Here is a 14,100-nt window from a genome sequence, read left to right as displayed (position 1 = left end):
GAGTGTGAATCTTATGTACGAATCTCATAGTAGATAGAGGAGGGCATAAATGTATCCCACATTCACCCTTTTATGATGTCTGATATACTACATTTATTCCCAGCTTCATCTGATACTACTGTTGGGGGCTTCTGTTACAATATTACAGCTTTAACTTCAAGTTTTGCCGCTGAAGTCATCTGAGTCATTCAACACAGCTTTATTGAGTGTGGATGAAAACGGGGGATCATCTGTTAATGGCAACTGAAACGCATCTCAAGCAGAACAGCCTGAATTTATTTCCTGTCACTAGTTCTAGTAATAGTGACAAATGGCATTTTTCAGTTTACAACCCATTTTATTTCCTAGTTCCTTAAACTTAGGTTAAATATTCTAGTCAATTAGAAATAGAACCCATGTATTATTAAACAGGTCTTCAGTATATTTTTGGAGGTAGAGTGCATGCATTTGCAGCAAACACTGATGGAATATTTTCCTCGTGATTTATCTCCCGTTTCTAAGCTTAATATAGAATATTTTCTAATAATGTTGTTTAATGATTTCTCAATAATAAAACATATTTTGAAAGACTACATAGCCCTCAGAAGCAAAAACCTATTTTGTTATTGACGTGTATATTATTCAGGCCTAAATTATCCACAGTTCCTTCTACTTAAGGACTTCAAAGCATTTCATGTGGATGATTTAATTTCGCTTTCTTCACTCCAGTAACCTCAAAAGCAATAAATTGGTGCACGAAGTTTGTAGCAAACCATATCTCACACAATTTATATAATGAAATGAGGAACACCCTAAAAATTCTAATATATTTCAAAATTTGCCTGAACGATTATTATTTTAGTACATCTCCCACTTTTTAAAGGATATGTAATGCCATCATATTGTTTAAAAGTATGGTAGTATAATATGGATCTAAATGATTTTAAAGGCTTTTTAGGAATAGAGAGATATAATGAAGCTGGGTCATCAGTTTTTCTAAATAACCTAGAATGAGACACTTTTTTTTTCTGGCATTTACTTAGTTTATTGGAAATTTAGGCCATGGCTACCATTAAATTAATATGGATCAATATAGGTGGTTTAAACTGTTTAAGTAACTCAATGAATATAAACGTTTGACACATGCAACTCAATGAATATAAATGTTTGAAACATGAGAAATATATTCTTAATGAGTCTACATTTACTTTTGGGGAAAAAACCTTTTTTATATTACTTAGATACCAAAGAACATTTCCTTACTTGTTTAAAATGCACCTCACTTAAACGCAGAGTGGATTTTCTCTGAGTTCTTTATTACTATACATACATCTCTGCACAGTGTTTTAGGAGAGATTGTGTCATAGGATCTCAACTAATAGAAAAGTTAATCAGAACATTAGGTACACGTTTATTGCTTAAATGCAAGACTAATACTAAGCAAAGGTGGGATAGATTTACTATATGAAGTAGGCAATTTCAGCCCTCCCAAATATTCCTTAACAGAAAATACCAAGGATCAGAAGACCATTCTATACTTTGAGAACTCTTCAGGACAACATTAGAAATCTGTTTTTCTTTGATTAAGGACAGTCTGATTTATAAACTGCAGGATCTAGAGATAGATGCTATTCTAGTTTGCTAGCTGCTGGAATGCAATATACCAGAAACGGAATGGCTTTTAAAAGGGGTGATTTAATGAGTTGCTAGTTTACAGTTCTAAGGCCGAGAAAATGTCCCAATTAGAAATGTCCAATCAAAGGCATTCAGGGAAAGATACCTTGGTTCAAGAAGGCTGATGGAGTTCAGGGTTTCTCTCTCAAGTGAGAAGGCACATGGCGAACACAGTTAGGGTTTCTCTCTCTCGGCTGGAAGGGCACATGGCGAATACGGCATCATCTGCTAGCTTACTCTCCTGGCTTCTGGTTTCATGAAGCTCCCCGGGAGGCGTTTTCCTTCTTCATCTCCAATGGACTCTCCGCTTCGTGGTGCTGCAGCATTCTCTGCTCTCTCTGAGTCTCTCTGAATCTCTCATTCTCCAAAATGTTTCCTCTTTTATAGGACTTCAGAAACTAATCAAGACCCACTCAAATGGGTGGAGACATGTCATCCCCTAATCCAATTTAACAACCATTCTTAACTAAATCACATCAACCAGGGAGATGACCTCATTACAGTTTCAAATATACAGTATTGAATAGAGATTATTCTACCTTTATGAACTGGGATTTATATTAAAACATGGCTTTTCTTAGGGGGCATGCTTCCTTTCAAACCAGCACAGATGCTGTTCTCTTTCTATGACCTTTTTATCTTTTCAATGCTGTGGTCTTTGACCACTGTCTCTGTAAGTCAGTTTACGTCTTAGCTGACTACCTTGATCTACTTTACTGTAAAATGACCTCTACGCTTCCTTCCAGGTATAATATTCTGTGCTTTCGTCTGTGCCCCTCAAAGCCTACAAAATCTCTTTGCCTTTGACATTAGGCAGGTGCTCTCTCCTGAAGCTGGGTTTGGGACAGATGTGTTCTTGGGTTTGAGCAGCAAGTTCTAATTCCATTGAGTCTACCTCCTATGTGTGATGTTTCCATTCTACAGCCAGTACTCTATGAAGGGATGGATGGGTTTGTAAGTGGATCTAAGTGATTACCTATGACATTGCCACTATGGGGAAATGTCTTTCAAGGGCTAAGCAAGTAGTTTAAAAAGACTTTGGCATCTTGTTTGGAGATTGGGAGCCCATTTGAAGAACATTCATTTTAACTATACATCAACCAAGATTTAGGACCTAGAAATTAAACTGTGTTAAAAAACTCTGAATATAAAAAAAAAAAAAAAAAAGGATACTACGCATCCCAACAAGATAGGAGAAGCTAGGCCAAAGGTCTCAAATATCAGTCCTCTAGGTGAGGGATGCAATATGCTCTTTCAGTGGAAGAAGCAAAGTCTATTTAAAGTAATTTAACAAGTACCAGATATATACTGATGCTCTTAAGCTTTCAAAACTGCTGCCTAACTAGAAAAAGTGAACTCAGCTATCCATACTTCTACATTTATTAACTCATTTTCTCAATATAGCAGCCATCACTTTACTAATATCCTTTCAAAATATGACACCTCTTTTATAATATCATTAGTATACTTTTAATGGATAATTAATAGATTACCTTTAAACATTAGCGATCTATTATTTTAAATTCAAATGATTTCTCTAATTCACAAAAGGAAATACTGTTTAATTCACCAGCATTGTCTAACAAAACTGGATGAACTATGCATGTTTCAAATATTTGAGAATTGCCTAAAGTCTACTTGGCAGGGACTATATAGAATGCTAAGTATGGTAAACTGCAGTAGAATTAACAGGATTTAAAACATCTCATATTTACATATTGTTGATAGATTGCAACAGTAAAAGTTTTTTGACTCCTACGGAGAATGGGTGACTTGCCCTGCAGAATGGCCAACAGAAAAAGTATCTTCACTGTTTAAAAGGCTTTCCTACTTCACAACCATTTGTCCTGCCCCTCCAATGAAGTTCTAATATGTAATCGAGCCTAATGAAGTATGCTTTTATAACTCTGACTTAATGGTACTCATTTAAGAATATAGAGATTATCTATTACTCATAAATACAGTGCAATGTATGGACAAAACCCATCAAACCCTCATAATGAGAGAGCTTATATTACTTAGACCAGGATTAATGTTCCCCCACTTCTCCATTTCAGTGAAGCACAACAATGCACCCTTGGAATTGGTACAGAGAAGAAAACTTTCAAATGTGTTTTCGTAAAGGGAGAGGGAAGATCAAATTCTTCAATCTCTATTAGAGCCAAATAAGATCTTTCCTTTAATTGGACTCTAGCGTAGTCAATCATTTTGTATAGAGTTCACAAATACTCTTTCTCTGGCCTGGTTATCTAGGGGAATAATTTGCATAGTGTGCAAACCACAGAAAATCCAAACCAGGCTTTACCACCAAGAGCATGAAGTAAACACAGTTAAACTTATATTAAACAATATTAAGGGTATGTTTTCTCAACAGGGCAATATGTCATCCAAGGAAGTGAAAACTGTTCCTTGGGGGAGACCATAAACAATCTTAGATATTATGGTGATCTGTTGCCTTTCAAAGCCCAATACTCTTTTACAAAATATTATTCCTTAATATTTAGTTTTTCTGGATGAATTAAGTTAAAACTTTCTCCTAAGGGAGGTGAATATGAAAAAAAGTCAGAGAAACACTTTTTACAGATCAAATAAAAGCTAATTTTTGTCTCTAAAATCTTTTATTCCCTCCCTTACAGTCAGGGCTGGCTTATATTTTTATCTAAATATCTTTTTACACTTTGATATGCTTTCCATCTTTCTTTGCCTCTCTTTGCTTTTCTCTTCATTAGTTCCCTTTTAAGCCAGTAGCTGATGGCTGTTCTGAACAGGAGAAATAGCCGGTCTTTCATCTTTCCTCTGTTACTGACCTCTAAAGGTTACCACTTACTGAGTATTGGGCCTCTGTCAATGGTGCAAAGTAGAAACCACAACGCAGAGTTGTAACACACAAATCTAATGCAGCCAGTAGGAAGTGTTGCTGAAGCAATGGTGTCCCCCAACGCCCCAATTTTCATTGCCCATACCTTTAGGGCTCATGGGAAGCCCAATTCTTTGGATTCAATATGGTATCAGTTATGTTGGTGATATCTGGGGTCTGTGTTTCATTACAATACAGCACAATAGCAGTCTGCCTGAGAAAAAGAGAAGTAGTTTTATCTTTCCCAAATCACCCACAGATAATTTCCCCAGATTACAGCATCTGATTCCTTTTTGCTTTAGAGGACAAAGGAAGGAGCACAGAGATTATAGAAAGTGATGTGTGTGCAAAGTGATATAGAGATTTAATTCTTATTGTTATAAATATAAAATAGAATTTACCAGCAACAAGCTTTTCAGAGGATAGTAGACCTTATGGCTTATGTGATTATCTTATGTGATTATCTCCCTCCAAAGAGCAGAAGGCCCTTTTGCTAAAACATCTATTACAATAAACAACAAAGGGCCCTGGCAAGAAAACTAAGCACTGTCTTGAGAAAGTGCTGTATTGCCTATATTTCAGTTACAAAATCAAAATGAAACAAAAATGAGTATATTTAAATAGACCTACAGACTGGAGTGTCACTCCTCGGAAAGAATTAGAGAAATCTAGTCAAAACGCTTCATTTCACTAATATCTGGTGCTGCATTTTCTAAAATGCTGCATTTCCTAAGATTCAGGGTTGATTTTAGCTAATAGTGATCAATCCTAAAACCCAACTCACTTCTAAATTGTGGTCTCTAAGGGAAAGGAGGTTTTTATGGAATGCAAGAATTTATATACAATCCTTTGTGAAAGGGATCACTTATGAAAACTTAATTTATAATTTTTCTTAGGCCAGTGTTTGAACAATTTTCTTCCTAGGAATTAGGGCAAATTTGGGAAAAATGTATATTCTTGAGCACTTGCTTGATAAGGCAGCATGTCCATATGAATTGGGCATGTAATCCGTTTACTGAAAAGAAAAATGTAGTAGTAGAATATTCTGAGTATCAATACTATTAACTTTGTAAAGGGAATTTCAGGCAACTTTGACAGTATTGATTTATCTTCTAAATCAATAAAACAAAGGATTTCTTCTCCACTTGCATGTTTGCAAAGGAAATGTTTAATGGAGCTTTAAAATCTGTATAAATTCAATTAGAAGTATTGTTTAGTAAACCTGAATGTTATGTCAGGGGAAAGCATAAATAGGGAGGGGTGGTAATAAAGCTTGAGAGTTCAGAGTTTGATAATTTTAAGATAATTCAGAAGTACAAGTATAGGACCTCCAATAGCAGATAATTTTAAACTTTAGCATTTGTGGTTTCTTTTATGTGCGGGGGGGGGCTTCTGTTGGTAGGGAAGTAACAAAAATTACATTTGTAACATTTTCATATTTTTCTGTTAGCACCAAAAAGTAATTATAGCAGCAAACAACAAAATTTTTCATAAAATCACTTGAAAATTGTCACAGACTTGAAGAATAGTTTTGTTGATGGTATCACTAATGTCTCTTAAATTTTCAAAGCAGAAGTTTCTTTTGTAAACCTAAACTGAATTTCAATATATCGGTATGAATTCTCTATATTTTTCAGTAATTTGCATGCTAAGGACTTGAAATATAAGTGATATAGACATGGCTTTGTTTTCACATTGATATTTCTTCTTAAGCAAGGCTCCCTTTTTCGTCCTTAATCATAACGGTCACTTAAAATGTCCTTATTGTTTGAAATAACTTAGAAAATACCGATGTTACTATTAGCAGTAGGCTTTATAGACAGGAAGTACTCAATAAGTTATCTTCGAGAGCCTACTGTCTTAAGCTCGTTGCATTATAATCACATCTCTGTAAGTTCAGTTCTTTCTTTTTAGCTTGTGCTAAAACAGAGGAATTCTGTTTTTTAAAAAAATCATTTGGCTACATTGAGCTGTCTCATGTCATTATTTGCATACATCATCTCTGATTTTTCTCCTTTCCTGCATAATGGCCCAGCTTTTCTGAGAGTAGCTGTTGTCCCAAGTGTGCTCCTTTGCTAAAATGGGGATTGAATGAAGGAGGAGCACAAATTATCTGGAAGAAAAGGAAAACTAGACATTTGAAAAGGACCCAAAAAGGAGCGAGTAATGAACCAGAGTGGTCTCAATGAATTGCTGTAGAGGAAATTTTGGTTTTGACACAAAAGGAACACACCGACATGAAGGAAAACCTTAGAAGAGAATCTCAGTAGGAAGCCTGCCTCAAAGTCTGGCCAGGACAGAGGGTTGCAGCCAGTAGCCCTCCAGATATGAACAGAAAGAAATGGATTTTATGACGAACAGTTAAGCATTCAAACAAGCCGTTCTGGAACACAAGGTACTTGAAGGAGTTGACACCCCTTCATAATTCATGTTCATTGTTCCTCTAAGTAAAATATATGTCTCCCTTTAGTTTTCCTGTTAGGAATTGTACTTTAAAGGCAAGAGGACATTTTTGATAATGCACATCTTAAACTTTTCATTAAACTACCAAATTTAAATTCTACCTTTTTGTACACTCTGACATTTTTGTCTGGCATTTTCATTAATTTTGCGACATAGATAAATGTAGCTGAAATGTTAACTGATCAATACTTTGTCTCTCTCATGTAGCACTAGCACTCCATTCCCCAAGGACCACACAGCAGAACAGAAATTAAATGTGTAAAATATCAAATGTTAATGTTAAACACAGAGGCACTTACTGTATAACTACAGAAAAGGCTAAAACAATTCCAAATGGACAGATGGTCCCACAAATTATCTACAATCACATTTAAAGATTAAAGTTTGTCCTGTAAAATATTTCTTTGATGCACACTGAAGTGTGTCCTTTTACTGATAGCTCAGTTGTCCAATTATTTTTGTGCTCATTACAGTGAGAAATGACAGTACTGAAAAGAGAGAGAGAATGCACACTCTATTTTTTTTTCCGTGTTGCACCCACTGACATCCACAAGAACATATATGTCTGGTCAAGAGCCTGAGGAAAATTAGGCCCAATTTATGAGACATTTCCACATCTACAATAGATGACTCCCAAAGAGGAACAGAGCCTTCTGAACCACACATGCCTGTATACATTGTTAGGCCTATGATATTCATAGTTAAATTCAAAAACCTAGTACATAGCTCACAAAAACAAGGGCATTTGCTTATATTTTATCTATCATCTTCAGACCTATTTCAGCCTCTTATACTGTCAGCTAATCTTGAGTAATCCCCACAGCACACAGGCAGAGCTACAGAGGCTGAGACAGTTCTAACTCTGTCTCCACTTTGTTTTACATTGGGAAAAAAGAATAGTTTTACCATTTTGATTTCATTATTCCACATTTAGTTTTGGGTAGTAAATAAGAAAATAAAATGAAAATGGAATAGAAAAAAGGGTACTTAAACATCATAAAGTTTACTGATCTGGGCCTTAGGCTAAGCTGCAAAATGGTACAAACGCATGGGCTCCATGAGGGAGCTGCATTTATGGAAAAGTGGGCCAAGTGAAACCAATATTATAATAATAGACCCGTGATCCATCCACAGGGAATGATGGGAGCAACATGTTTGTAACAATGGGGTGCTGTGCATACTCTTCTCCTAATGGAAAGCAGTTCTTTTCAATAAACTAGCCTAAAAAGGCCCTAGTTATGAAATGAGACCTTTGGAACATTTTGTTTTTATAGGCACCGTTTAATTTCTACAAGATGATACAAATATTACAATGTTTTTTTTTTTCTAAATGGTTATGGTCTTAAACCTCTTACTGAAAAAAAAATCATACACAGGTTCTTCTGGGCAAAGAACTTAACTCTTCTGTGCCTTAATTTCTTCTTCCAGGCATTGGGAAAAAAACAGTATTTACCTCACAGGGTTGTTGGGGAATATTAAATGAATTAATGCCTGAAAAGCACTTAGAAGAGTTCCCTGGCACATGGCAAATGCTTTCTATTAGTTATTATTGTTATTGCTATTATTTTTATATAACAATCTCTTTATATCAGAATTTAATCTGAGGTTAAAATGAATGGTTGATAAAGGATTGTGAAAGAGTTTAAAGTTTAAATGGAAACTCTAGGAAAAATTGCTCTGACTGTATTAAGCTATGTCTATCATCATTTAATAACTAGCTTTATTAGAGTAAATCCTTATCTATTTGGTATCACTGAAGAATGCGTTTCTTCACATAAGATAAATTTTACAGACTGACTAGATCATTGATCGGTTGATAGATTTAGTCACCCATTTATATTGAGAGAATACTAAGTAGTAGATATACCGCAGAGGACACTGGAATATCAGGGTGAAAAAGCAGGACCCATTCTCATGGAGATCATAATTCAGAGGTATATAAAAAAATTTTTTTTCATCGTTTTAATTATACTCAATATATTTTAGTGCTTTTTCCCCAATGAAACAGTTAGTATTAATATTTCATCTCAAATTTGCTCTTAAAAAGTTGTTTCCACGTTATAGCTTATGGCCTCTTTTTTCACCAGCATTGTCAGCAGTTGCCTTTCCTACCGTCATTGTGGCTTCTATTTTTCCTTGCATTCCTCTTGCATTCAGCTAATTTTTCTTAGGACTCAGTCTGTTAGAAAACTGACCACCAGCTAAGAGAGAAATTATTACATTTCTTTCACAGTGAACTGTGACCTCAATAATATCATTTAAATGGACCTTAGTTTCTCAGAATTCTGGTGCGAGATTTTTTTTTTCAGAATCATAAGGAAATTGTGAAAAAGGTTGCCATCTTGAATTTATTTTATGCAAATGACCTCTAGAAGAAAAGTTTATGAAGATTTATACAATAAACTGTAATGTTAAAGTGTTTGGAATTAACTTTCCTGAACAAAGAATATAATTCATGCATTTCTCTATATTGCAATTTCACAAACAGGTGTGAGAAATGGCCTTGGAAGGAGTGAATCAAAGATGGCAGCATGATCTTTTTGGTAGAATATTACTGCATCTGCTAAAAGGCTCCATGGAACCTGAAGGTAATGGCATAAATATATATAGAGAGAAACTCAGTATCATTTTTCTCACTAAAGTCGAAGTTTCTTTATGCTAGTAAAAAATCAGAATAAAGTTTGCTTAGCAGTACCCAGATATATTTGCTATATGAAGGACCTACTAAAAGAATTTTGAGAGAGGCAGATTTTCTTTTCTAACACTTGATGATGACAATCGCTTTCTTTAAAGAGACAACAATGTGTCTATGGGAAGCAGGCGGCCTAACTTTCTGGTAATTTACAACAGAAAGGGACATACACACTCTTTGTTCCATGTGCTCAGGCATTAATGAAAGTCCCATACAAGGCCTGAGAGAAAGACAGAGCTCTAAGTACTAAATAGATGTGTATACACTCATTTGAATGGTAATACTAAAATGTTGATTTGTTACTATAATGAAGGTTCTTCTTGTAAGCCTCCCTAATAAAGTCGTATTCTGCTAAACTGGCAACTATAAGTAAGCACAAGGTGCTTGTATTCTAAGAAACACGAAAATAAACTGATTTCTAAAGGACTCCACTTAAACTTCAGACTGAAATCCTGAATAAGCTAAGATAATGTGAGAGCAGAAAATTCCAGCTAAAGCTCAGAGGAAGGTATTCTTTTGGATTTTCTAGGTCTGCAAGTCGGTCTCACCAAGCTTTTAAATCATCGAAGTAAAAGGATACAAGATGAACACCATTTGAAGACTGCGGATCTATCAAATTCTCATTTGCGCTTTTAAAAATACTGGAAATCTCAGAAATAATAAAACATTTCTTCTAAATAGGTCACATCCACTTCCCACTGATTCAAATATTAAAACATTACCATACTAGCATCCTACTGCCAATGATTTTCATATTTTGAAAAGTAACTGCAGAATGAAATAAAATCAAATTGAGGATGGCCAAGATTAATAATTTTTAACATTAAAGACTATTCTTGGCTGTTCTATTGAGATCTGAAATTATGCAACATGTAAAACTTTACTTTTTAACTGCCACAGAGAAAATTATACATTGGCTGAGATGTCTTGCATTCTGGAAATCTGAGGGGGGGGAATGTATTCTTGGACTGAGACCTTGCACAATCCATCAGGTTCCTGCCCTGGCAAATCTGTCCAGTCAAGTCTAAGAATAGGAGTTTTAAAATGGCTACATCCACATAACTGTTACTATAGCCACAGAAACATGCAGCTATGATTACTGAATTGAATGAATAACAATGTAAGTAATACAGTATGATCATACCACAAAAGCAGCGAGACTCCTTGGGGGCGAATCCCAATCAAAGCAACCATTAATGTAGCATGCAGCATTTACCAGCACCATGACACAATGTTTCATTCTAACAAAGTTTCTTAGTAGCAGCTGTAAGGAACATAAAAACATTATTAGAATTTGCAAGACTAAAAACCATCACATATGCTGCAAAATTCTTCAAGCTTACTGTAATTTACAAATTATTGAGAAAGTCAATAAAGCTGCAAGAACATTCTAAGCAATTTGGCTTAGAAGTTACAAGAAAAAAGGTATCTTTGGAGAAAATGCAAAGAACTGAATTATAAGAGCAACTTATTAGCTAAATATATTTTCTTATAAATTATCAAATAGGTTTGGACTACCTTTGATTGAAAGGAAAAAAAAATTCTAGCAGGCTAAATAATTTTTTTTGCTACTTACTATGAATCAAATATATTTCAAACTCTTAAATCTTATCATGGTTTTAAAATTCATTAAATGCTTTGATTTCAAGATATTTCTAAGTGAAATGGATAAGTTGGTAATGTTTTTATTTAGGGTCTTAGGAAAAAACCTGTCAAGTTTTGCTGTATTACAGAAAGCAAATTTCTCACTTTTCTGGTACGAATTCCCCCCACTTCCCTTTCATACTATATCTCTTTCCCCCATTATAATAATAACTGATACACTGATATTGCTAGGCTGTTTTCTCATTGCTTTTCATAATTTTGGAGTTAGGGAAAAATTTATGGTAACCAGGTATTTACAGGTTACCATAAATTTTGGGTAACCAAAATTTATGGGAATTTGGGAATAGATATAATTTAAATTAAATTTTAAAAATATGGCATGACTACAACTGTAAAAAGAATAGCTTATGCATTAAATGGTGGTTTGAAAAATTACACACTGCTATACTAATAATTAGGACAATCATATGCCTGCAGTTTAATATTTTGCTACTTCCAAATATACTTCATTACCAATCTGTTATTTTAAAAATGTAGTTATGTAAAGTATGTACAGTTTACTGATGTCATATGCAAAAAATATGCATGTGTAAATATATATACATGTACGTGTATGCCACTTTCAACAATTTTTTAAAACTGAAATTCCTCTTAAGCAAAGTAAAAGATCTCCTTTATTTGTTCTTCTTCTTGGTCCTTGATCACTTTCCTTTAAGAGCTACTTTTATTACCTTTATCTATAAATGTGGAGTAATGTCATCTGCATTTCTATTAAGGTAGATACTGCATTTGTGACTCATGTACTGTCTTTAGACTACCAAAGAGTCCACTGTTTATTGAAAGTTGATTCGATTAAAACATTTTTTTCAGCTTTCTAATACCACAGAAAATTTTTAAATAGTCCAAGACACAAATAAGCTCAGGAAACTTTAAAGCTATAACAAATACACTCTGTTTTAGCTCTGTTATTTGGAAGTGAACATTTTTTAAAAGGGGTGGCTTAGTAGTTTTTCTTAACTTAAAATCCAACCTAATATAAATTGCCAGTGATTTTCTTTTGTGACAGAAAAATCAGGTTTCCTGATGTTTTAATTTTCTTAGCTACAAATGCCAACGAGAGTTCATTTATAAAAGTCACAATTAAAAATTTAATTGCAAGGAAGGTGTTTCTTAGAGTATGGAGCCTTCTCTTCATCTGGACGGGAGAGAAGAGTTTTTCAATGGGCTCGTTTTACACACACCTGCAACATACCTGTGGGTGGTCTGGACATATATCTGAGCCTCAGCTTTTGGTGTTCCCATTTACACCTTCCATGGCAATCAAACTGCATTTTACGTTCAAAAACGGTCACTCGTTTGCTAACGTGTGAATATATATCCAAAAAATGCAGTCCCTACCGTCTCTCCTTTCCTTCCTGACCACCCCCATCCAACTTATTTGTTTGGTATTTTCCTTGTTTGATCTTTTAAAGAAAGGGAGAAAGAAAAAACCATTTTTACATAAGTATATGATAAAAAATTCCAGTCTTCCCCAGCCCCGCTCTGCATACCTCCAAAGTTTGAGGTTATTTAGATGTTTTCCAGATAGAATCAGCGCTTCCCAGAGGGATTAATCTTTCTTTGTTTTTGACCTGTTTAGAGAGTCTGTTTTCCTCTTCAATGTACTTCTGTTCTTTGGGTGTTAATGTTCGTAAGCTGGCTTTCACCTATGTACCAACACGTGTCTGTTATGGATAAATATATTACAATGGTTCACAAGTTTTTTGGGTTTTTTTTTCCACTCAGTTCAATTTGCAATAATTTCTAAAGTTTCAAAGTCCTGGCTGCTGTGCTCACGAAAGGTCATTGTGCACAGCCACCCACGCACGCGCTTCCAGGCAGTGGCCGCAGCCGGCCGTCGCCAGCCCTGAGAGCCGTGGCTGTGCCAGGCGGTGGCAGAAGCGTATTCTCCAGGACACATCAAGGTTTCGAGAAAATGAGGAATGACAGAAATTCTCTACGAATCAGGAACAAAAGCTTCCACGAAACCGAACTCTTTAGCAGTACAAAAAAGCCAAAGTTAAGACTTACAGCATTAAAAATCAAATCTATTTCAAGATAGATGACCCCCTTTGTTGGCCCTGTCAGCTGCTTGTTTTTCAAGACGTAGGCTTTCTGTTCACCATTTTCCATCTGCGGGAAAAGGACCTGACAGCCGTCTGTCTCACGGTCTCCGCGGAATTCACTCCCCTGGCGACCTCTGACCCCCAGCGGCCGAAACGGACAGAGAACCCAAAACAACTGTGGCGATTCTGACAAGTACCTGTTCATTACCAGGATCAAGTCTGTCAGGAAACATTAACTATCATGGGATTCAACATGGCCGTGAATGGAGCATGTTACAATTTTTAGTGTTCTTATTACAGATCTCGGTTGAGAAATGACAGACATAGAGCTGAGGCTTTTTTTTTTCTCTCTCTCTTCCCCTGGAACAAAACCACCGCAGAGCAATGCCTCAGGTGAATAAAACTTACAGACAGCAACGGGATCGCAACTCTGCCCAGGAAGTCCGCACTTGGATCCCGGTCCTCATCGTACACTGTCACTTCGAGCACCGAATGGATATCTTTAATGTTGCTGCACAATACATACACGTGGTGGGGGGGGAGGACTTCATCAGTGGGGAACGTGGTTTTGAAAATTTAGGGATTTCCAACTCGTGTTGTGCTGTCTACGTTTTTATGCATGCTATTGGCGTACACGCATACACAAGGAGGAGTCTCTGACAGAATTTCCCATGATGCATCTTAGGCTGCGGTGATGGTTCTATTATCTGGAACTTTGAATACAC

General features: G+C 35.6%; 1 protein-coding gene, 1 long non-coding RNA gene and 1 pseudogene across 3 annotated transcripts in view; 1 reads left to right on the top strand and 2 right to left on the bottom strand.

Moving 5' to 3' along the window:
* LOC143658989 (uncharacterized) overlaps positions 1 to 10,336 on the top strand; it is a 54,653-nt gene extending 44,317 nt beyond the window's left edge. The window contains exons 2-3 of the long non-coding RNA XR_013163397.1: positions 9,462 to 9,561; positions 10,195 to 10,336. This is a non-coding gene — a long non-coding RNA (uncharacterized LOC143658989). The remainder of the gene's footprint in view (positions 1 to 9,461; positions 9,562 to 10,194) is intronic.
* LOC143658983 (multiple C2 and transmembrane domain-containing protein 1-like) overlaps positions 1 to 13,475 on the bottom strand; it is a 484,136-nt pseudogene extending 470,661 nt beyond the window's left edge. Inside the window, exons 1-3 of the transcript XR_013163389.1 lie at positions 13,341 to 13,475; positions 12,902 to 12,976; positions 10,810 to 10,929 (exon numbers count right to left, since the gene is read on the bottom strand). The product of XR_013163389.1 is annotated as a multiple C2 and transmembrane domain-containing protein 1-like (transcript). The remainder of the gene's footprint in view (positions 1 to 10,809; positions 10,930 to 12,901; positions 12,977 to 13,340) is intronic.
* A 194-nt stretch (positions 13,476 to 13,669) lies between these two features.
* The window catches only part of LOC143658319 (multiple C2 and transmembrane domain-containing protein 1-like), a 230,954-nt gene continuing 230,523 nt past the window's right edge, over positions 13,670 to 14,100 (bottom strand). The window contains 1 exon segment of the mRNA XM_077130463.1: positions 13,670 to 13,886. Within this exon segment, the coding sequence (XP_076986578.1) occupies positions 13,670 to 13,886 (217 nt within the window).

This window comes from Tamandua tetradactyla, chromosome 16, assembly GCF_023851605.1.
Source record: "Tamandua tetradactyla isolate mTamTet1 chromosome 16, mTamTet1.pri, whole genome shotgun sequence".
In the NCBI taxonomy this organism is placed as follows: Eukaryota; Metazoa; Chordata; class Mammalia; order Pilosa; family Myrmecophagidae; genus Tamandua; species Tamandua tetradactyla.
This window is presented reverse-complemented; position numbering and strand designations above follow the sequence as displayed.